At 36.7% G+C, this 24,793-nt stretch overlaps 1 protein-coding gene across 2 annotated transcripts in view; it reads right to left on the reverse strand.

The window, feature by feature from the left end:
• The window catches only part of LUZP2 (leucine zipper protein 2), a 309,887-nt gene that overhangs the window by 81,307 nt on the left and 203,787 nt on the right, over positions 1-24,793 (reverse strand). For both annotated transcript variants that reach the window (XM_037403375.1, XM_037403374.1), the window contains exons 3-6: positions 23,309-23,426; positions 21,635-21,705; positions 18,450-18,531; positions 11,639-11,701 (exon numbers count right to left, since the gene is read on the reverse strand). In XM_037403375.1, the coding sequence (XP_037259272.1) occupies positions 11,639-11,701; positions 18,450-18,531; positions 21,635-21,705; positions 23,309-23,426 (334 nt within the window). The remainder of the gene's footprint in view (positions 1-11,638; positions 11,702-18,449; positions 18,532-21,634; positions 21,706-23,308; positions 23,427-24,793) is intronic.

Consider the following 24,793-nt stretch of genomic DNA (forward strand, 5'->3'; position numbering starts at 1 on the left):
AGGTAAGAGAATCGGCGGTCACTTGGTCACTTGAGGGATCCCGATGCAAAGCTCAACAGAGTAAAGCGAATCGGTCTGACTGTCCAAATACCTCACAAGCTTCTGTTGGGACTTTAAGATGGCTGAACTGTCTCTGCTGAGGCGTGGAAGTAGATCAGTTATACAGCTGCAGATTTGGTGAGTGGTTTATTAAAATCAGCAGGTAAAAATACTGGGTTTACACTGACATTTCTAAAAGAAGCAGCCCTGTTCCTGAGATTATGAAAGCAATCAACAAACCGCAAACAAAACCAACCGGCCAAAGACAGCAGAAGCTAAACATCTAAACATTTATTGTAGGAATCACAAAATAAATGCATTCACGTGCTTTAAAAAAAAAAAAAAATCCTTAAGATTTCCACAAAATGAAAGGGCTGCAGCCACCATAAAAGACACACATTTCTCACTCTAAGTCACCTACCAAAAGGCAACAGTCTCTTTCTTTTAAGCAAATGGTCTTGAATTCTCTCCATGCATAGTTCTGCTTATAAGCTTGCAAAAACTGAAAGTACTTCACACCACTGTTAAGTGTCCTGCCTGGCTCCTCCACTTGCCTCTACGAGTAAAAGTTACAGCATGAAAAACATTGAAGACTATTTTCAAGTCAACCTTAATTGAACGGAACAGAGTAATATCACTTGGACTGTATTAAAAGTGTATGTAATAAAACTTCAAAAGAAATGTGAATTAGATCTAGAAGCATACACTCTAAAGCACTGACAATAACAAGAGAAAACCCCCAAAGGTTAGGGCAAAGTTATGTTTCAATTTCCTATCTTTGAACACTTGCAGGGCTACTTCTAGTTACATTGGAAAGACCAGAATGATGACAGGGAAATCAAATATTTTCCAAAAGTTAAAGGTGTGGGCTGTGTAATGATTAAAAATAATTAACTTTAAATTGCCAATTTTAACATCGTTTATCAAGCTTAAACCAGCATAACAACTGGCTATTATTTTATAACAAATTTAAAGGACGCACAGCAACCATGCAATCTGTACTACACAAAGTGCCACCCACCCGATGGCTTTCTGCTCTGTACTCTCTCTGTGCGGAGAGTGTAAGTTGAAGTAAGCAACACAGTAGAAATAAGAATAATATCAACTGCACATATACACTCGCCTTTTTCAACTGTAAATAAGTCTGGATTTTACCCAAATGATAAAACCAAGAGTTGGCAACAGTTCACTGGGGTTTTGCATCAATGAAAAAAAATGATATTTACAATGTGTTTTCCACCTAAGCAAGGGCTTTGGTGAAACGCATGCCATAATACTGCTTCTAATTTAGCTGTCCATATTTTAACAATCAGACGGGATCTGCTGCTTTTGCTTGCTGCAACAAGAGAAAGTTCAAGAAATTTTCATTTTTTTCCTTTTGCAGCCACAGAAAAACAGTCACCCTCTGACCCAGAAAAGGATGTAATTAACTATAATCATAAGAGCCAATTCAGTGAGACAATTCTTGTGTGTTGTTGAAATGCTGCTTAAAAGAGCAGCATGAAGCTTAAAAAAAAAACACCACCCAGATTCTGTAGAGTATACCAAAAAGGCATAACATATAGGCAGGGGGACTCTGCCGAAGTAGTTCATGAAGAAAACCGAATCACTGCATCTTTCCGTCTCAGAAGTTCTGGGTTTAACTGGTTCTTTGGTATGTCACATTTACATTTTTTGCTAAAAATAATGTGCTTTTCACAATGAATTTCCATGTTACATTTTATAATCTGGTAAAATTAAAATAAGATGACAGTATTGTTAGGGGGAAAAAAAAAAAAAAAGGAGAGAAAGATTTCATAACAAGAATTAATTGCTGCCCCATCAGGTATCTTGTTGAATCAGTATGCTGATGACAGACGTCATTACAGGAAAAAAGCACTGGTAAATAACAGGTTACACCTTTTACTCCAAACTAATCAGCATCCACTGAACAGCTACAGGATATGAATTTCATGCCTGGGTGCTAATACATCCTTGATCTATTTCTGTCCATTTTTTGGCAAATGAAGAAAGAGATTTTAATTCTCAGATTCCAGATCTTCACTACTTTTTTTTTTTTTTTTTTCTTTTTTCTTTTTTCTCCTGAGGCTTAAAGTTCATCAGTGTAAAATCTACAGTTTAAATAGTGAGTGTCTAGCACTGGCCAAATATACAAAAGCTCATGGTTGTAATACACAAATTCACTGCAAGAAAAGACTTGTTTGTGTTGTTTTTTTTTAAATCACAAATTATGCTATTGGGAATTCAGGGAGATAAAAAAAAAAGTCCACTAAGTTTAAGCTGCCTACAGACTCTGCAGCAGGAAAAAATGAGAGATTTATAGCAGAACAAGTATTTGATTTAATACAGACAATACATGGGAATTACTGCAGAAACTTCATGGGGTTCACCTGGCCTCTGTGACTGCTGAAGCGATGCAGCAGAGAGCAAGCAGAGAAGGTGACCAGCTGCCCATCTACTCCTCCTCCTTCATTTGGGCCACGCTGAAGCCACATAGCCATCAACCAAGGCATCCTCACGTGTCTCCAGAGAAATTTGTTTTACACAAGTCTTTTGCTGTCTCCAATAGCCCATATTTTTTCCTGTCCGTGTACCCAATATTAAATGGAAATCAGTATCCTACCAGACATCGACAAATTGGAAATTAATGAAAGATAATTCTACTGCCTGCATTCACCCCCGCGAAAGAAAAACATTCTCATCACAATTGTTCCTACCATCCTGCTTTGACCTTATATTCTAAGGTCAAATAAACAGCCCAAAAGAACACACAGCCAAACAGAAGGTAGTCATTGATGGCTGTTCTATTTCTTACGAAGATGCCACATTTTTTTTACTTTTTATGGTGTCTGGGAATTTTTTTACATTGGAAAAACTCCCCCAATGCCCTTTCATGCCTACAGGTGGCAGAGCACACCCAGCCCTGCAGCTGCAAAGCACATCCCAGCTCTTCCACTGCAACATCATTTTGTGGTGCAAGTAGACCTGTCCTGGTAACCAGCATCTCAGTATGGGTCCTGGCATAAAATCCTTCACGTTTAAAGGTACTCGTTCTTGCAGAATACCAGCTAGTCATTGTCAAAATTAAGGATGGCAGGCTGATACCATTTTAAGAAAGACTAAATGGATACGTTTCCATACACTGGTACTTGAGACAATTGCCGAGTCTAATTTTAAAAATGTGGGGTTTCTAGCTCAGTGCTATCCTGAAGTACTTCAAATTAATATAAAATTACTTCCTTCGATAAATGAGCAAAACTCCTCTGAAATCAGCTGAAAAAATAACCTTACATAAATACCAAAACATCTGCCACAAACAGAATAATTTCAGAGTGACCTAGAAAGATCTGAGGTTTTGATACAAGAAATAAGATCAGCAAATCAATACCAGAAAAAGAAAAGTTTCCTGGGCACATCCAGAGGAACATTACAGGTTTCAGTGAATCAGCTGCTGGCATTTTGGTACTTTGAAGCCATTTTTTAACATCACATTGTACTCTAGCACACACATAAATATGTATCTGAATCCATATGTAAAGAGTGTTTTGGATTTAAATGGACACACAAATACATACATACAAATACACATGCGCACAACTGGGAAGTGGATATCCGAGAGACGCTGGCTTAAATTTATAGTCTGAAATAGAATAGCTATTTTACATTTGAAAGAATGTCATCACAATACATAAAAGACAGCACAGCTTGTGGATGAACCATATGAATCTGGCATTTTTACAACTTATTTTTTAATCCATGCAGACCTTTCCTGATTTCACATAGCTATTCAATCAAATAATACTCAGATCCTTATTCACAAAAGAGAATTGAGATAAGACAATACCCTTCAGAATACTTTAAACAGCACCTGCTTCATTAAACCCTTATAATTTCACTTAAGAAACATTTCCACAGCTATTAAACTCTGCATGTTTTAGATTGTTTACAAGACAGACAATTAAAAGAAGGGAATAATTAAACCATTATTGTGGTTGTTGTTTTAAACATTTTCGATTGCAAAAATTGTGAAATCAAGTTCTGAATAACAGAAGATTCACTCCATGGGAAGAATTATTGGGACAGATATGGCAAAGCCACTTCAAGGCAGTCTAATGAAACCTGTATTTTTAAATTATAGCATAGCTATAAACCCAGCTTTTTCAGGATCAATACAGTGCTTAAATGACAACTAAATAAAATCAATGCAGCTTACTCGAGTTGTTATGCCTAAAACTAGTGACAAGTCGATAGAACTATTTATTCTTTCCTTCTCCAATAACATCTGCAGCCCTAAATATGGTTGAACAGTGTTCAGAAGGCAGTGTGGGAGAGAAGACTCTAGAACTCCCTCATTTAAAATGATTCTAGATAACAGAAAATTGGCAATTTTGGCTCAGCATAGCACAATTTCTACAGGTAGGCTCAGCATGAGGCTGACTGGACACTGAAGGTGAACTATTTCCCATCACTAGAGTAATATATAATGAATTGGCTGCAGTGATTTTGTAGGAAGAGACCACTGATATATGAGTGTTTTTTTCCCACTGCACTGCAAAATGTTTTATCATTTTTAAGGCAAGCAATTCCCTAACAAACCTGAGATATTCATTAGGAAGAGTGACACATAAGTATTTCAGTTGAACAAATTTGAATATCCCTCCTAAGGCGTTGAATTTTTTTGCAGGGACAAAAATGTCTGCATTTGAAAATATTCCAGGGTTTCAGGCTGAAATAGATGCAAAGTAGGTGATAACCAATTCTTTCTGCTGTCAAAAGAAAAGTTTCCTGTGCTTCTACTTTTAGAACGTGGTGGGGTCCCATTACAGCTGAACAGCTTGTACAGACACCTCAGCTCAAGTAATAAGACGACCAAAAACTTAGAAATTTTGTGTGAGGCTTTTTTCTAGAATAATTCAAACATGAAGTTCAATTAAGTATTTTTTTTATTGTTATCTTTTTATCCTCTCTGAATATCCATACGTAACTGAAATTATCATTCCAAATATTGTATTTAGTTTGATCCAATTACAACTAGAGGATAATGAGTCTCAGGAGAGGACTATAATCTTCATAAAGTCACAGGCTATCAACCCTCAGCTGAGAAGTACTTCACCATATAAAGTTGACATTTTTCAGCTACACCTCTTCTTGAATAAAATTAAAAAGTACTAAAAGCCATCAGTCTAGTTTAATTTAAATCTCTGAATAGGAAAAAATAGTGTTTTTTTTTAAAAAAACACTTTCTGCTCCCACTGAACTTAGCAAATAAAACATTGGTATTCAACAGTATGATCCTAAATAAAATGCAAACACATCAAGCTTTCTCCATTGAAATCAATGCAAGTTTTTTTATGGTATACCATAACATGACTCACCAGTCTTTTTTCTTTAAATTCTTATTGATTTACGAGAGGCACATCCCTGCCAAATAATCTAGTAGCCTGACTTTTCTAGTCTCTGGGGAGCTCTCAGCCCAGGAGAGAAGCCTGCCAGGTGCAGCATCTTAACTTTATCAAGCAACTTCCTAAATTAATAAGCCAAGTGTATTTTTATGTCACACATATATTTAGAAATTTGTATGTTATCAAGTAACGTGTGGTCTCTTAGGAGGCGAAGAATACACCAATAGTGAATTTGGATGACGACTCCTCAAGGGTGATCCCTCTTCGGTGATCCTGTGACAAGTGTTAGTAATTGATAGCAGTAATTGTAACAATGAAAACAATAAACAGCTTACCTTCTCTTTATTTACAAACTGTGGAAATCTGATTATTAAATGCTCTTATATTATTTCATCTAAGCATAAAAATCAAGAGAGTATACTCAAAATTTTGAAGTATCAATTTACATTCTTTGTTTTTGAGCCACATATACCATTGTCACCTCCTTTTAAGTGGTGTTTCCACTAAAATAACTTCAACATCTTGGTGCTAAAAGCAAACTTTTACACTTGTCTGCATAACATGAATAAATAAGATCAGCACTTCTCTTTTCCTGCTTGGCAAAATTTACACTAGATTCAGGGAAAGTTTTACATTAATTATAAAATTTCATCTGTGCTTAAAGATCTCTTCAGCTTGGCTCTGAGCCACCTTGCCCTTGAGGACTGTAATGCTGGAAAAACACGGATTTGGATAACACTAGGATTCACAAAACTGTCTGTACAAGTTCAAAGATCAGAGATTTTAATTAAGTTTCATGCTGCCCCGTTGCCTGATGGAGCTGCAACAGATGTCATTGAGACTTGCGTGCGCAAAGGACAGAAAACAGCTCTTCCAAACTGTACTATTCAAAATAATCTTTTATACCTCATGTTTTGCTCCCTTTTTGAAACATGCAGTGAACTACAGGGACTTTCTATACTTAACCCTTAGTTTCAAACATACTGGTTATGCTTGCATAAAAATAAGACAAACAGATCACCAGAGTTCTCTAACACCTCCCTTATCCCAAAGATCTGTACAACCTGATCTCCGAAATGTTGATAGAAGTTTACCTCAGACACTACCACATTATGTAGCATCAGCATTCGGGAGCACTAATTACCGTTAGCAGCTTCCTATGAAAGGACATGAAAGCACAGATTGGAAATTACCCTTTCTTTTCTCTGTGGAAGATATTTTCCTACAAAGGACAACGGAAAAAGACCAAGCTTCAGGGATACAAAGTCTATTAGACAGATTTGAGACTAGATGAGTAAGAAAAATAAAGAATTCAGACCTGTTTTGGAATTTTGGACTTAATGAAAGAGGAAGTCAAAAATAAGAATTTAATGAAAGTGTCCTGGGCAGCATGGGAAAACTGAGTAAAGACATCAGAATGATTCAGCAAGATTACAAAAGAACAGTGCTATGATTTTTCAACACCACAGTTAATTGACAAGACAACAAAGAATATTGGGCAAAATCCAAGCAGACAGTTGCTAAACATTGTGGCTAAATACAGGATAAAAAAAAAAACCTAATAAGTCTATATTGAATTTTTAGTATTCTCATTCATTAAGATTACATTTTCCTTAAATACTCTTATTTGAACACCTCCTTCACTTTCTAATAGTTCATTGCTGTGAATCACTAAACCCTGGATCTGGATGTAAAGAATGAATGAAGAAACCAAAAGCGTGGTAGTCCCTAGGAGAGAGGGGTCTGGACATAGCGGATCTGTGACATTCCCTTAACTGGGACTCTGATTCTGATTATGACTCAAAAGCAAATGAGAAAGTGTCCCCTACGCTCTTGGGTCTACAAGATCAGGAAAAAAAAACCTTCTAAAACCAATGTCTTATTCTAACATTCTCTGCAGTTGCTACTGCATAGCTATAAATATTTCTCACTGACAATTGTGATGCAGTAGGATTGCCTTCCATATGATCTCAGTATCCTCTGTCCTAAGAACCATTTCCAACCGGTGAAACCGCATTTCCATCTTTTCCTCATCATATTCAGTACAAATCCTCAAAGAACAATTTAAAGAAAATAATTTAAAAAAAACAAAAAAGACTTTATTTCACTTCAAGAGAAGGTGTAATCAATCAAGAAACAATACTGAATTCAAAGCGCTTCAGCAGAAGGTGATATCTGAAGGTGCTCCTGTAGCCTTCCTGCTCATTCACTTTTCCCCGGGTAGTGCCCCTGCCTCCAATATTCATGGATGTTTTCTGAATTGTAGACCTCATGCAGTACCCAAAGAAGCATCAATATTTGACCCAATTTTCTTCTCAGGGGGACAGGCTTTTATACTTAGAAAAAAGTTAGTTTTATCTGCAGACGAGGGAGACTGAAGAACTACATTGTCCTCCTTGATAGAATAGTATCAGCACACAGTCTCAAAGCCTTAGAATTTCATCTCTGCTTCACTAAAGGAGGTTTCTTGGGGTTTTTTCCTCGCCATAATTCAATGCAATTTGATTGAATTCACCCTGCAGGGCATGGAATTCCCGATAGATCAGGTGAGACTTTAAACTGCTGTGACTGTACCTTTTATTACAGAGAGAGTGGAGAAAATTCTGGTTTAGGATGATTTACTCAACACTAGAGCCATAACCACAATTTATACATGAATAGAGCAAAAGTATTGTTTACAAGGTAGTTATTTAAAACTGCTTCTTAGCAAAAAGAACACATATTACTGAAAGCTACAGTCCAATTCATTTTCAATTCCTGGTTTACTTTGTATTGCCTGTACTACTATACATCTTTTATTTAATTCATGTTTTTCAAAGTTCTGTCACCGCCTAAACAGCAGAGAAATATATTGCCTGATATAAACCATTGGATCAACTTTATAAATATGCGGGATTGTATATCTGTAAAGATATTAACGTACCTTAATGTAGGTATATGCAGAGATATTGTAAAAGCTTTGCCCAAACATAGCGTGACAAGCTAGACAGTCATTTCTTACCTAATCTACATAATTAATTGTTTCAAATAAGGGCGGAAGTTTTTTAATTGACATTTCTAAGTCTGTGAGGCAACTATAATGTCCATGTGACAAGTCTGAATAACATTTCACTAGCTTTCAGTACAGAATATACACCGTTTATTAACTTTTAGGGACACATTTACCTTAAGGAATTCACATGAGTGTACATCAGCTAGGACTCTCACCTTGAACCTTTAATGGAACATGGTTTTTACAGGTGTACCAGTAGGAAAGGAATAACAAACTAACAGAAAGCACATCAGTGCAGAAAAGATTTTCATTTAAGAAATGAATCCATCGTGTTTATGCATTTTCAGAGCTGCACCCAAAACAATCGGTTCTGAATGCAAAGAGCAACTGTCGAGACCCATCATTTTTCTGATATAAACACAGCATCCTGCTTCAGTTTCATTTTTAGAGCAGTTCTGGCATCATTTTCCACAAATGATACATGACTGACATGATAAAAGTGAGCTGCTCACTCTGTAACAGGCCATCTCCAAAAGTGAAAATTTTCAAAGTATTTTATACATATTCAATTTCACTCTACATTTATGCCAAGTTTCTTAGCTCCACCAGTGCTTCTGAATTTCCAAACCTCTTGGTTTCTTTGTCAATAATAGTAACTTTCCAAAAGAAGAGCTTACCTGTTTACATGTCAATCCTTTATTAGCCTACATGAACACAATCCACACAACCTTACAGCTGGAAGTCTGACAGATTTTTTTCTGGTATTGCAGGAAGCACTTAGAGACCACTAAAAAAGATGGGATTTTTAGAAACTTAATCTTTATGCGCTCTTATCTGGCACTTTTTCCCTTCACACAAGGGACTATTTTTGTTGTTAACTGCTTTTTTCCAAAGCCTTGAATAGCTTGAAAATTGCCTTTCTGTACAATGTCCCCTCCTCATACACTACATCACAGCTGCTGCATTCAATTGGAAGGCTGTCGTTATCTATTCCTGTCTCTGTGTTGCAAACTTGGATGGCAGCAGGGCACATGCTGGAAGAACAGAACTAAACAGGGAACTATTTTTATAGTCATGGAAGAGCCTGAGATTGCAAAATTCAGAATTAGCCAACATAAACTGAGTGTGAATGTGATACTCAGAAGGACAAAAGCATCTATGAAAGGAATTCCATTTTCATTACCTGTCTCTATAGATCTGTAAGGAGATAGTGCTTTTAAAAAATACATGTAAAATGCTATCGATTATTATAGCATATCTAATCTTGCTAAGAAAGATTTTTCAAAGCATACTGTACATACAGGGAGTGGAGGCAGGACTTAGATAAAAATGTTTCCTCTAAATCATACCATTTAAATTTGGTTAAATTGCTGTCAAAAGATAAAGTCCTTATGGAAACCCTCAAAACAATTACTGAAATACCAGAAAAATGGATATTAGTGGACTTTCTTTTAGGGAAACATAGCATAGAAGTTTACCAGAAAGCTGTTGGTTAGCTATAGCTACTGGTTCTTTTTCCACACAGGAGCTGATGCACAGAAGTGCAGTTTGCTTAGTAAGCAAAGGTTTCAAATACAATTGCTCTCACAGCAAGTTTAGGTGACCGGGCCAAGAAAAGAATGCTGGAGCTTCTGATTTCCAGGGCACACTAGGACCACATCGCTTCTTTAGTCACAAGTACTATTCCGTGTTTCCTCCTAAAATAAGTGCAGAATCAATAGTGCCCACAAACTTTTCCTACACTTGGAACATCTTGCAAGTTGACATAAAAAATTTGAAGTATTTCAGGCAATATAATTAAAGTAAAAACAAACAAAAACCAGATCACCTGTGCAGAATTTTCCAGTATTTATCTCTGTGAACATGGTTGGATAGGGTAGTAATAAAAGAACGGCAGCTACATCGCCTGAATGCAAGCACCGTCAAGCCCTTGCATCAAACTTTTCCCTGCACTCCCCCACCCCATTTTATTGTTTTCAATATATAGCTGTGCAAACCCCTTGTATCTTGGGAGGGGAGCATTTGGGTGTATGAGGGGGTGGGGAGTAAACAAGCCTCTATCACTTCTCATGCAGTTTGGAAAACCCAGAAGACCAAATCTCAATCGCATTTTTTTCTACATCTCATTTCTTCTTTGCTGCGTATGTTATTAAGCCCCTTTCCCTTAGCTATGTCTTTGTTATTACATTCCTTCTGGAAGAGGTAATCCTTTTATTCCCACATCAAGTTTGAAACATTTGAAGAAAGTACTGGAAGGTTCTGTAGTTCCATGTAGAGCATTTAGACGTTAATTCACTATTTCCCTAGAGAATAACCTGGCCTTATTCCTCTTCTCAGTAAAACATCTCCACCCTACCCCCACCCCCCTTTCTGATTTTATGACCTGAAAAGAGAGAAGTAATAAACATCAGATGGACCTTTTTGAATAATTCCGGGGACACCTGAATAATAGTTAAATCCCATGTAATTTGAATATGTGTAGGAAGAAGCAGCAGCAGGTAAGCCAGGCTGGAACACACATCACTGAAGGCCTCAGTAAACTGGAAGTTTGTTTTGCTTCATGTGTTCTACTTCCCATCTAATCAAGTAACTATCTTTAGTTTAATCACTGCTCTGTCTCCAAGGTTAATTTTCACTTTTCAAGATGCTATTTCTTTTTTTCGTTTTGAGAAGCCTTAATCACAGATGCCCTCAGTAATGTTTATCCAGGGCTCCAGAAACTGTTCACTCAGTGATAGAAACACCGATAGAAACATCATAGAAACAGCACGATAAGAATATATTTTAGGAATGCGGGTGGTTTAAATTTTATTAGGAATCTCAATTCTGAGATTTTATTTCCTTTCACCTCTTCTTGCTGTGTATTTCAAAAGCAGGTAATAACACTGTGGATAAAGTTTCACTGTGTACCAATAATCCATAGAACTAAATGAAGCATTCCTTTATGAAAAAGCACAGTAAGTACAGCAAAAGTTACAGAGATGTACTATGGACCTATGCACCAGGAACAAGGAGTCAATATCTGCACAGAATAAAATACTATTTCTAAATGCACATCATCATTTTTATTTATTTTTGTGTTTAGAGTATTTAACCAGAGTTTTATCTTTCTACTAAAAAAACATGCTTTTAAAATACGAAACCAAACCATAAACTCTTTCAGTATAAAGTTTGAATGGAGGTGACAATCAAATGTTCCTCTTACCTCGTTCTGGAGGTCACGGATCATTTTGCTCTTCCTTTCCATTTCAGTCTTCAAAAAGTTAATCTACAAGTTTTAAGAAATGTTGAGTGTGAGTTATTGAAATGTACGTAAACATCAGTTTAACCGTTAATCGAACACTCTATCATCTCATGATTGCTATGCCCAGGATGTCCTCTGACCACCACATGACCCTCCATTGAAGCAGACTTGTTAAGAACAACAAAACCCCTGTAAGAAAAGATTTAGATTATAAAGACATTGACTTAGAGATTAACATTTTGGATGTTCTGTAGATAAAAAATGACACTGAATCTGCATGACAAGACACCTGTTCTTAGAATCATGTCCACACTCAAGTAGACAGATGTTGGTAATTTAAAAACAATCACCAGACTTGACATCCCTCTCGTCTGTGCCAAAAGAGAAGCTGGAGGACACTATCAGCACTTAAAAGAGAAAAGCAGGTAGGAGGTCTATGAGATCAGTGCCGCCTGACATGCATAAATGGAACTTCTTTTGCAAACTCTTCCAAAATATTAAGCAGTTTGGTTGTGGAAATCCTAACTCCACATCCAGCTGCCCTTGAGGGTCATGTTTTAACAGCAGATGAAGATATTCAGCATTTGTCCAGCAATCACATCCACAAATACTGAGATTTAGACACAATCAAAATAAGAGATCAGGGTTATCAGGGAAAAGCATAAAAAACCCCCACAAACGTTCACAGGGGGGGTGGGGGTGGGGTGGGTGGGGGCATTTTTTCAGCTGTTCAAAAATATTTGCCAGCTGCCATTAAATACTGACCAAAAAAATATATACTGACCTCCATTAAAGAGTGTTCCCTTTCCTAGTCCCAACTCTCAACAGAATATTAATATTCCTTCAAACCACTTCACTTCTAAGTCTGTGTATATATGAAATAATTAAAGAGATATGATACCAAAATTGTTATCTGTGTGCTCTGTATCCACAGCTTGTAAGTATCAGCTTGAATCTTCCAGGGAAGAGATGTTTAAGACACCACAGTACTTTTAATTTAACCAGCAGTCTTTGTTAGTTAAACCAGTAATTTTTGTTAATTACTATCCACATACACATGCATCTGATATCACTGATACGAACATCTTAAATAGTGCAAACTTACTGTTTTAGCTTATCTGAATAATTAAAACCTATTTTTTACATATCTTTCTTTTTCCAAAATAATACCAATATTAACTAAGTAGTCATTAACTTTTGCTTCCATATTATAGCAGCACTTTTAAAGCTTTTCTACTTAATCTCTAACAACTGAAGAACCATTTATCTATAAAATACAACTACAGGAAGCTATATAGAAGGGAGCACACATCTATATCTATAATTTCATGCTTTATGGCAGATCACTCTGCATCAGACCATTTGCATGATGCTTTTTGTCAGCCCCAAGGACAAAGGATATCATTTTCCAGAAAAAGATGTAAAAATTGTACTTTCAGTCACCAAATCCCAATAGCATAATAAACAAGAATGGACATTTATACCCAGCTCTAAATTAAAATGCACAGAAACTGAAAAATTTCAACTAAGAAACTTTCTACATCCCTTCCTCCTTTCTACCCACACTCTGTTCTTGCTTGACATTCACCTCCCTCCACACATTGGCTGTCTTTAATTACTATCTAGCTGTAATTATGAAAATACATAATTAAAATATATTGTTCTAAGGCTGAACTTTGCAATATTAAGCAAGGACACTGCTACTGTCTCCTGGAGACAGACATCCAAGGTACTCCAAGCTTTGTGTGTTTCAGAGCTCATTACATTTATTAAAGGCAACAGCTTCCATCCAGTGGCCTTTACTCACAGCAGTTTGTGACCTTGAAATGTTCAAATTAAATTTTCCCCTATCGAAATACAGAATGCTTTAGCAGATGGCAGTGATCTAATTCTAAAAGTCAGACAATAGTTAGTTATTCACTACACAGGAGGGATGGAAGAATACCAATACAGCATCATTACTGCACAGTCAAAGCTCAGCTGTACACTTATTTGCTTACTTCCAGATTTCTTGTACCTTGGTCGGGACTAAGATGTGAGCAATTAAGATGGGATTGGAATACATTCATTAACACCTAACTGTTTTGGCAATAACTGAAAACGTAACATACGCAACATTAATTTTAGTGGTCTAATTTTCAAGTTACAGTGTAGGAATTGACTCCAAAAGCCAGAGAGAACTATTAGGCTATTACTTAACACATGGAAAATATTCTTTCCTTTGGGAAAAAGTGTTCTACAAAGTGTTAAATACTTTTAAAAAGAAAACTAAATATACTTTTAGCTACTAAAATTCTTAGATAAACATAACTTTAAGTTGCAAGTTATATTTTAATTAACAAAACAGATTTTTGTCAAAGAGATATTTAGGAATTTAGGACCTGTCATAAGGGCTGCTGCTAAACAAAAATATTTTTGAAGTTAAATGAACATCTGCTCTTTTTATTAAAAATATTGCAGGTGTGAGTTTCTGATGGTTCTTTATATTCTTGTTTGGTGATGGATATCTGATTTAAATTCTCCATGTTCTGTTAGTCTTTTATTACTAAGAAAAACTCTACTGATTTCAAAATAACCATGTTGTTTATTGTTTATTTTTACAAGTCATACATAATGTGTTACTTAATTCTCATTTTTCAGAGTGAACACTGAACAACTGGGAAAAAAGAATTTACACAGACATATTTTCTCCTATATTTTGACAGACAGTACTATAATTGTATTGTCAAACAATTCCATCACCATGTCTTTTTACAAATAGTTAACATGACATAAAATTCCAACAGGAACTAAACAAAAAAGGCAGCTGAGTTTACTCTACTTAGCCAAACTGTTTTTGAGTATTTAGCTGTTTCATCCTTTATTTTTTCTCTCATCTAGAGCTATCCAGCTCTTTTTATAAACTTTAATTGCAGTTAATGGGAACCAACTTTGCAAACCTCCAGGTCATTTCCTAAAAAAAAAAAAAAAAAAAAAACAAAAACAAACAAAAACAAAAAAACCCCTCTTTCTTCAGATACAAGCAGTTAGCATGAAGCACAGCCAAGTGAAGAGCCCTTCTCCGAAAAGCTTTAAGAGCCTGTTAACCTAATGCAGATACACAGACTCATTACTCACCCTAGTTAAACGAATTCACTGGGGGAAAAAAAAACCACTGTCAAGTTACATGTGTCATTTGCCCTCTGGCTTTTTGTTAACAAAAGTGAAAATTAGTCCATGATCTCTAATCCCGTGAACCTGTTTCAGGATGAAGTGGTTCCACTTCACATGTAGCTATATAGCTTGACAATATTAATAATTTTTTTTTTCACTGTCTAAAAACCTATTGTAAATTCCTTAGGTATTTGATATTAAATAGAGAACAAAAAGCTCTGTTGACCTTCATCAATTGTTAAAGAGGACAACAGGTGATTTGGAATGACGTCTTACACATATTATATACATTTTGTATAACTAAATTCAGTACAGTGCTTCTAACAAGCTTCCTCTAATTAGGAAATGCTTTTTGATACACAAGTAATCCATAGTTCTAGCATGACATGGTCTGTAGAGAAACTCCCTCTCAAGCCAAAGCTTTCTGGAAGAGTGTGTTTGAACCTTGAACTTGGCAACATAGGAATACTCTAATATTTAAACCATCCTCATCATAACTAGTATTCATCTGCACAATTTACTATCCTAGATGGACTAACTGAAGCAAGAGGCATACATTTACCTGAGGTCTGCCATATATTTTCTAGAGAAGACCTGTCCCAAGCCGGACTGCTGCTGTTCTCACCCCTTAGTGCTACAGATTCAGAGGACAAAGAACCCAGAAAGGGAGCGCTCTCTCCTGCCAAGGGCCTCCAGGTCAGTCCTCAGTGTATTAGTGCTGTAAAGGACAGGAAGGTCTTTACACCTCTGTTTTGTTTCCTCAAGCCAGAGTTGCCCTTTCTACCCTCAGCAAGTTGTTACTACCTGGCAGCAGCTCCAGCTGCTGCTCTCTGAGAGGCTGCACCCACCAACGCATCAGCAGAACAGCAACTTTTTAGCTGCCTACCATTCCTGGCTTCTCTGGTTTTAAGGGGGGGGGGGGGGGGATATTAAAAAAAAAAAAAAAGGGGGGGAAGAAAAAGAACAAACATTAACATTGATAACATTATTTCTGATGAATCATTTGTGCAACCAATACTGAAGACTCTTGCTATACATTGCACAAGACGTGGATGCAAAGTGTAGTGCATTGCCGCGGCATCTCCTTTGTTCTTTTGGTTTGGTCAGAGTCTTCAAATACTTTCCAGGTTATTTTGCTTGTGATTTGATTTAATTCTTTTAAATTCTTACTTACATTTTTGCATTTACCTAATAAAGATCACCTTCAGGCAGGTGTTCCCTGTTGAATATATACAGCCAATTAACATACAGTAAACATTGCACTATGCCTCCTTGGCAAGTGCAGAAAAGAAATATGTATTTCCAACCCCCGTCCAGTGTTTTTATTCATTTGGCTTTGAAAAAATATAATTCTATTCTTATTTACTCTGATGAAAATCAAGATTTACTTCACCAAATCCTGTAGAATAAAATGTGCTTAAATTGGATTAGAAACAAGACTCACAATTCATTAAATCAGAATTAAATTCAAGCTCCTATCCTCTAGCTAGGCTTGCCTCAAAGTACCTAGACCTTCTTTCATAGCATTCATGTAACACATGGAGAAACCAGGTGTAAAGAAACCCTGAGTGACAGTAATAATATTTATTTCCATTTCTATTGCACTTTCATCCGAGGATCCTGAAGGCCTTTTGGAATGTACATTCAGTTTCAGTGTGTTGGTGAGCTTCATTATGTACATTATACCCTGAGGCATAAAGAAATAAATGTCACGAACCAAGGACACAGTTCTGCTTTCCTTAAAATCAGTGGCAAATTTAATATTCTGTTATTAGCAAGTTTGAGGATACAGCTTAAGAAGCCAGTTTCTCTACCCAGCTGACAATGCTCCAAGCCAAATTCTGGGATAAACTCAGAGGGGATTTTCCTCATTCCTGCAGTAGGTGATATTTTTGCTTACCATTAACAGTAGGGTTTTTTTTATTACTTGTGTAGAGCATAGCTTGTGCTCTTCTCTAGTGCTGGGGTGTGGGTTGCATTTACGCAAGGCACTGCTGCTCAAGTTTAAAAAGCACAATATCACAAAGAAGACAGAGTCAATAATCCGTCCACTATCTCTGAGATTTATTTAACTGACAGCTGAATTAGCCTTTAATATAAAAATCTAATAAGAGATTAAATAATAAAATATATTTTCCACCTTTAATTTGTAAGCCCAGAATTCATTGTGCTGACAAAGCCAGTGGGATTGTGTCCATGCACCTGAAAAAAGCCAACTTTCAACCAGCAAGTTTGAGTACTTAGCAAAGACAACTAGATGCTCAGTATTTAATTTTTTTTTTCCCCTGCATATATGTTGCCCTGGCTCTTGAGAGACACCAAAAATATGTTATTCATTTCAAGGTCAATACAGCATTCAGTTTACTACTTTTCTCCTCTCAAGAAAAAAAAGAGGGGTTTTGGTCTTTAGACAAAATAACAAGTTCCAAAAATCCCCTTGGCGGGGGGGAACACAAGAATAGGTAAAACAGTGTCTTTACCCTTCAAACTTCGGAGCAACAAAGGGGGAAAAGTGTTTTGTAAAATCACAGTAATTGAAAGAAACCAGCAAAAGGAATACTTTTGTTCAAAATCTACATTTTTTCTAATTAGAAGGTGGCATGTAAAACATGCACTCTCACATCTTGTTCACCAAGGGCATAAACTAGGGTGTCCTTCACCAAGGGCATAAAGCCACACACAAATCACATTGATACAAAAGATGGCATAGGTAAATATTTCCTACATTTAGCAATTCTTTTTCAACCTCTGTTTTGGAAGGATCCTTGTTTTGTGAGCTAGGGAAACAGTAAAATCTTACCGAATAAACCAGTAATTATCCAATATGAAACTAAAAATAGATCTATAAATCCTTCTAGCAGCTTGTTTTCAAATCCAGACTTAAAATCAGAGAACACTTGAGAATTGAAGGGACCCCTGGAGATTATCTAGTCAATTTATGCTCTGTGGTGTCCATGTGATAGAAATACTGCTAAGCAACATAGGAAAAATATCCTTTTTACATCTTAGAATTAAACAGAAAACATGATTCTACCTTTTTTTTTTCTGCAATAGTAAAAGTATGTCTGTTTATACCCTGCAACATTACAGTGCTACACATAAATCCAACCAATTGTACAATTTATCCAGAAACAGAATTTCATTAAAGCATGAAATCTTAATGAAGCTTAATGCCTTCCTGTGGTGATAATTAGATCTACTATGGTCAAAATTGGACGCTCTATCATCTACTTTGTTGCTTGAAAATCAGTAGTGATTCCAAAAAAGTCAATGGGTGTGTGGCAGTGTACCTTGGTATAGATGAGATGTGAGGGTCCATAAAGATAACCTCATCAGGGAAAGGACTTAGGATCAAGTCTCCAGGTCCAAATCCTCAAAAGTGTACTGCACACACCCAAATCCCACAAAAATTAGTGAAGACAGGGCTGGTAGCATGCAAACTTTTTCCAGCCTCTTTTTTCTGAAGCTTGTAGAGTGCAATACTACCACATATTTGCAACCCAAATTTTATTACATGCAAAGTTATTTGAGCGAATGACAAATTCTCAAGGCAAAAGGATTAAAAAAAAGACAGAAGAAACAAACAAAAACAATGAAAGAGGGACAGGGAATCACTCACAGTAGCCTGCTGCTTTTCTGCTTTCTCAGCTGCCTCATTAAGCTGCTTTTGAAAGGCCTCCTGGAGAGATTTCATTTCTTCCCTAGTTTGTTGAAAACACAGAACACAAACTTCATCACAAGTGTCCATTAAGAAATAATTCTTCAGATTCAAGAAAAGACACCTTTAATTATTGAAAGGAACAAATGTACTGTGTCTATGAGTCTTTCTAATAAAACCATAATGACCCCCAGAACTATAGTGCCAATGCAAGACAAAAATTATCTGTGATGGAATTTGGCCACCTTTTACATCTACTGAATAGCCTGCTGGGCAAAACATCTGCCAGTGTACAATTTCTAGCAAAAAAGATTGGCACCAAAAAAGCGAGAACAGTGGGCTACTGAAAACGCACCGAAATGAAACCATACTACTATCAGTAAGAACCAAGTTTATACCTGCTTTGAAATAAATAAATAATGCTCTGATAAAACCCAACCTTCACCCTGCCCTTTCTAGAGAGAAGCAACACAGAATTCACTAGAGCATTCTGGCATACAAGGCGGGGGGGAAGGAAGACCAACAAAACAGGAGGATAATTGCTTGGATTGGGCTTTATTTAAATCAAAAAACCCCTTTGCATGGTTGATGCAGTCAGCAAATTTCTCCAAATTGTGACAACTGCAGTTGGCTGAGATCCTCTCCTGGCCACCTATTTCTACCCACAGCATAGGACAGGCTTTGGAGCTGTGGCAGATTCAAAGAGTGACATATTTCAAAACAGCTGCAGAGCTTTTTCAGGGCTGTTGCTTGCATGGATAAACCTTCACAGAAGACCAACACCAAACTGGGTTTACAGTCAGATAATTTAGCCGAGTGAGAAATGAAGTGGAATGGAAACCATGTAGTTCATACAAGAACAGGATTTGTGAGCTGCTGAATCATCTTTCTCGTTAGCTGATAACTCTACTACTATTAGCAACTCCAGCAACGCTAGTACAGAACAGATTTAATTGAAATAGTGATTGAGCAGCATGAAAGCAATGCACCATCAGCACAAGGCAGCTCTCTTATTGTACAAACAGATGTGATCATTTCAAAGTGCTGATGGTGCACAGAAAGAATAAAACTTGAGTCACCATAAGTGACCAAGTTTCACTTGCTACTGGGGAAATACTGAAGAATTCACAGAAAAGGGTTGGAAAAAAAAATAGTCTCATTTGAAGTCAGAAGAACTACATATGCTTACACCAGCTGAGATTCTAGCACTCTAAACTTTACTGTATCATCCGTCATTGAAGAGAATAGTCAAGATAGTGCTCACAGACCAAACACAGCTTATGTTTGTCCAAGGAAAGATCATAAGCTTAAAATTGGGATATATTTTGAATTGTGGTTCAAATACAATAGATTTAAGCATAACACTGTGTTCACTGTTCTTCATTTACTCCAGATGAAGGACAGTCTGAGGCTCTTGGCAATAAACTGTGACCATTCCTTAGAGAAATTCTATGAGGGAGATTCCCTGGTACATTTTTAATACCTCCTTCTTACACTGAACTCACACACCTCTCTGGAATTGAAATCTAGTAAGCCTGTAAACAGCTGTCAAGTACCCACAGCAGCTCCAAGGCATTTTCCTGGAGTGTATTATAAAAGCCTTTTATTTTCTGAAGGAGCACGAGGGCTGCTCAGCAGCACATTGCTAGATGCACTGATCCAGGGTCTATCTCTGGGAACAGCTATTGTACAATAGACTCAATAACTGGATCCCTTAGAAGCAAATGTCAACATGTATTTTTGGGTGGACCTTGACAGACTTTAAGGGGTTATTTAAGAAGCAGATCAGGAAGAATACTTGTAGTATTCTAGGAAATTTTTCCCTTAGCAGGCTGAATTTTCCCATCTGCAACTAAGATCTATTTACTAAACAGTCCCTTAACACTTTTTGATCAATTAATCTATTTCATAAAAGCTGCATAACAATCAAAATACTACAAAAGCACATTAATGTATGAAGGATGGAGTCAGTGACAAGGGCAGCTATGATGATGAGACTTATACCTTCAGTTGTACAAAAGCCAAACAACATCTAAGTATGTAAATAGGACATTAGCTTTAGTCTTGCTTTCATCATTTAATAAACTTGTCTGGAATACCTGAAAGACTCCTTATGTATCTGATATTCTTTTATCACAGTAAAAATTAGAACTTCTATGGGTATTGTATTATGGATTTTATTTGTTGTGTATTGAAGAACTGAAGGTCGTTTTACCACAAGACATCTCTACAGCAATGCATTTTCATATGTGCTTCAGTTAAATACAGTATCAGCAATAAGATGGTCATGTGATTTAAGTATTGCATCCCTGACAATGAAAGAAGCATGACCTTTTTAAGTATGAAAAAAATATGTTTTTCTCTAAGGAAAAATATGAAGTATAGATGCATTCTTTATAAAACATTGTCTCAGGAAAAGTAATACCTATATTAGTTATGTTTTCTTGTTATTAAAACTGCATTTATGTTATTATTTGCTGGTCTGAATTCCAAGAATGAAGATAAATCGAACGATGATGAGAGTTACCTCCCACGAAGCACTAGGGGACTTCAGACTAAGGACTTGGCTGGAAACTTGCATTCCCAGCCGTAGAAACTCATTATTTCTTAGGTGCTCAATGAATAATTTGAACTTAGTGCTTCTCTCCTGCTAACTGCCTTCCTTACAGATAAGTGCAAGTATTCCTACATATGCACAATCACAAGTGATTTTGAGTGTCTACACGTACGAATATTTAACTAAGTGGCCTGAATAAATAAATATCATCATCTGCAAATCCAGGTATTTTGAAATTTTAATGACTTAATTAAGTGGGCATTACCATGCACTTGTAATTTTCTAAAACTTCTGATTTTATTCTTATCCAGACAAAATTTCATGACTAAATCTTCCTGAGAAATTCAAAATCTCTTTCTTTACTGGATCTCACTATAGCATTCTAATATATTTTCCTAAGACACATCCAATTACCAGCAAATAAATCACTTGTTTTAATAACTTTCCCTGCTCTTATTTTAATGTTATTAACAGTGGACTCTGGAATACAGTAGTGTTTATAAATTAAAGTAAAAGGAAAGATGGCATTTCCTAGTCTGACAGTTTTCAGTCTGGAAATGGAAAGAGCAGGGAGGAAATGGGGGCTTACCTTTGCTTTTGGCCCAGTTCCAGAAGCTTCTGCACATCATTTTTGGCTGATGCTTCATCATTTTTCAAAGACTGACAGCAAAGAAAGAACTCCATTACCAAAGAGATATTTAATATTTTTTATCTGTGAAATATTTAATTTGGTCTTCTTTCAAAAAACCCTCCCAGTGTATTACAGATATTACCACTTGTGAGAAATGGAGGAATAGCCTGAGTTTTATTACCCTAAGTCAAGCACAGCTAACTGTACACAGCTGTTTTTCAAATATTAAATGAGAGCTAATCAAATAGAATAAATAGATTTAGAAACAAACAGCTGAAAACATTAAAACTGCATGACAAAGATAAGCATGTATATGCAGAAGATAATACTACAGTTCTTTGCCTATATCTGGATCTCTGCAGTGTTGAGTCTAAAATATCTCATAGCATCGTTTTGCCGAATACTATCTTCAACTCTGCTGCATAAGAAACCCCGTTCTAAAATAACTTTGTTACAAGGAGAAGCAAATTTCACTAAAAATTAAGAAAAAAAAAATAATCAAGAGTTCACATTAATTAGAACGAGAGAAGTTTGGAACAGAAGACAATATAAGGTAATAATATAATATAGCACAGCACTGATACACAGTATTCTTCTGTGAACAGACATGGGGATTCTACTCCTTATATTTTTTCCCATCTGGCCTATGCCAATGTGAAGATAAAAATGCAATATCAACAAAATACAGTCCTTTAAAATGACATGAAATACAGAGACATCGCTTGACAGATATTTACTAGATCTGGAAAAGTCAGGAGTGCTCTTACGTGAACATCTGGTGATTTCAGGACGTCAAATCCAGAGCAGGAGCTGATTTGACTCCAGAGTTAACCTGACTATTTGCCCTTTCAGCCTACCCGTGATATCCCAAAGGTAAATGTTGAGGTGTCTCAGTTCTAGCTGCAGGCTCGTCTAGCACAGTTTGTCAGCTGAACTAGTCAGGTAACACCCTGTGCTAAGCGCTGTCAGTCAGTGTTGACAGCACATCAGGTAGGTAAAGCGAGCGGCTCAACTGGGCTTAGTATATGTGACTCATTGGCAAAGATGCAACACACAACAGCAAGGGAAATCCTTTATAGTACTGCCAGGTGGAATGTATGGTAACTGCATTACGACAGCTTGTTCTTTTTCCTTCCCTTCCTCTTCTATGCTATGACCTCCAGCACTGTGAGCAAGCTCGCGGAAGCCAGGAGAACCACCTATCTGTCTGGGAGATGGGTGTGTGATGACCGTAACGGGGACACCAACATCAGTATCACAAGGCCTTGGATAACGCTTCCTAATAATGAAGACTATTCAGCGTATTCCAACTGGGTGGAAGAGGACTACACAAGGACCAGATATGGAATATAATAACCCTGCTTATACCATCAGTGCTGCATTGTGCTATGCAACTCAGCTTGTTAATAATGTTCTGTTACTATGTTCTTTTTTTTTTTTTCAGTAGGTCAACTAAGGGCCCAACTCATTAGGATTATGTTTTCCATAAAAACATTGGGCTTACATTAAGTAAAAGGTCAACAAAATAATAATTATTCACATATTAAAAAAACAGCACACTTTTTTTGTAATAAATAGATCCCAATATGAAGACATCAAAGTAATTCTATAGAAACCCAGACAGAACCTAACCTGGAGGTTTACTTTAATTCCCTCAAGTTCTTTAGAAGTCTTCGACAGTTGACGAAGGATATTGCTCCTTTCCTTAAAGACTTCTTTCAGCTGTCTTTCCAGTTCTTCATAGCCCTGTCTAACAAAGAAAATAACAGCATGAGAACTTCTCAAAACATTACTTAATGCACTTGAAAACAGTCTTAGTTCATCCAAATTGAATTAATTCCAACACTCTTCGAAGACTGCAAATTGGAGCATGTCCCTCTGTTCACCTGTCTAACAACTTGTTTTCTCCTCATCTAGACAAATAGATATTTTATGTGTCAAAATTATGTGCGGCATCTGAAGATGCAGATTATCAGACTGAAACACTGCAAATGCTGTATTGTGTGTGACAGACAGGAGACAGAAAGGGTGCGTTTAACATGAGTGATAGTAGAGTGAGAGATTTTTCCTGTTTTAAAAGATATTCCATGCAAGAAAACAAGCAAAACTTTGAAAGTATGAAGTTTTGTGACACCTGGTAATTTGAAGGAAGGATGATTCAGATCTATTTTAACTATGTAAAATTTATTTCGTTCCAGAAGTTCTCCTCACTTAAACCTCCTTACAGTATAAACTAGAATTGACAAATATGCCTAGAGGAATCAAACCTATTTATTAATTAATGTATAATTAAAAATATTCTATCCTTTCCAAAACAGTAACTTTTACTTGGAATGCAATTGTACGTTTTAAAGGTTCTATAAAATCCACAATGAAATACATCTAACACATATCGTTTTAGAATGAATGAAATACAGATCCAATCCTCATAATCCATTTCAGAAAAAAACCCCAAACATTACAGTTAATTCTAAAACAACATACTTATTCATTTACAACTGCGCTTTTGAGGAAGACCAATCAGTGAATTGAAACATCTATTCCTTCTACAACTTTATTTTGTTTGTCCTTGCTGTACCTGTGGTTCTAAGAAGGGGGGGGAAAGGACCTCAACTCTACAATACATCAGTATTATTTTATTATCAGATCCAAGACCTTGAAGTTAAACAGGAATCTTAATGCTTCTTTGATGGATTTTGAATATACGATTTAGCAAAGAACCTCAGTAAAGCAAATTAAATTTGCTTTCTAATATCAGTAGCAGTAGACAGCATATGTAATATGATAAATTTATGAAAAAAAGTATTCTGTATTAAATGATGCTCTCCTAACACCCTTGTGGGTAAGCTCTGACAGCGTGGGTCAGATCGGTGGGCAGTGAGGGGGGCTGGGAGCCGGCTGTGTGGCAGAGCGCAGAGGGCTGTGGTTGGGAGGGCTGCACCTCACGGTGTCCCAGGTCCTGTCCAAGGGACTCAGCAGTGACCTGGGGAAGGGACAGAGTGCGCCTCAGCAGGTTTGCTGATGGCACAAAGCTGGGAGAGGTGGCTGACAGACCAGAGGCTGTGCTGCCCCTCGGTGGGACCTGGGCAGACTGGAGAGCTGGGTGGAGAGGGACCT

Source organism: Falco rusticolus, chromosome 10 (genome assembly GCF_015220075.1).
Source record: "Falco rusticolus isolate bFalRus1 chromosome 10, bFalRus1.pri, whole genome shotgun sequence".
Classification (NCBI taxonomy): Eukaryota; Metazoa; Chordata; class Aves; order Falconiformes; family Falconidae; genus Falco; species Falco rusticolus.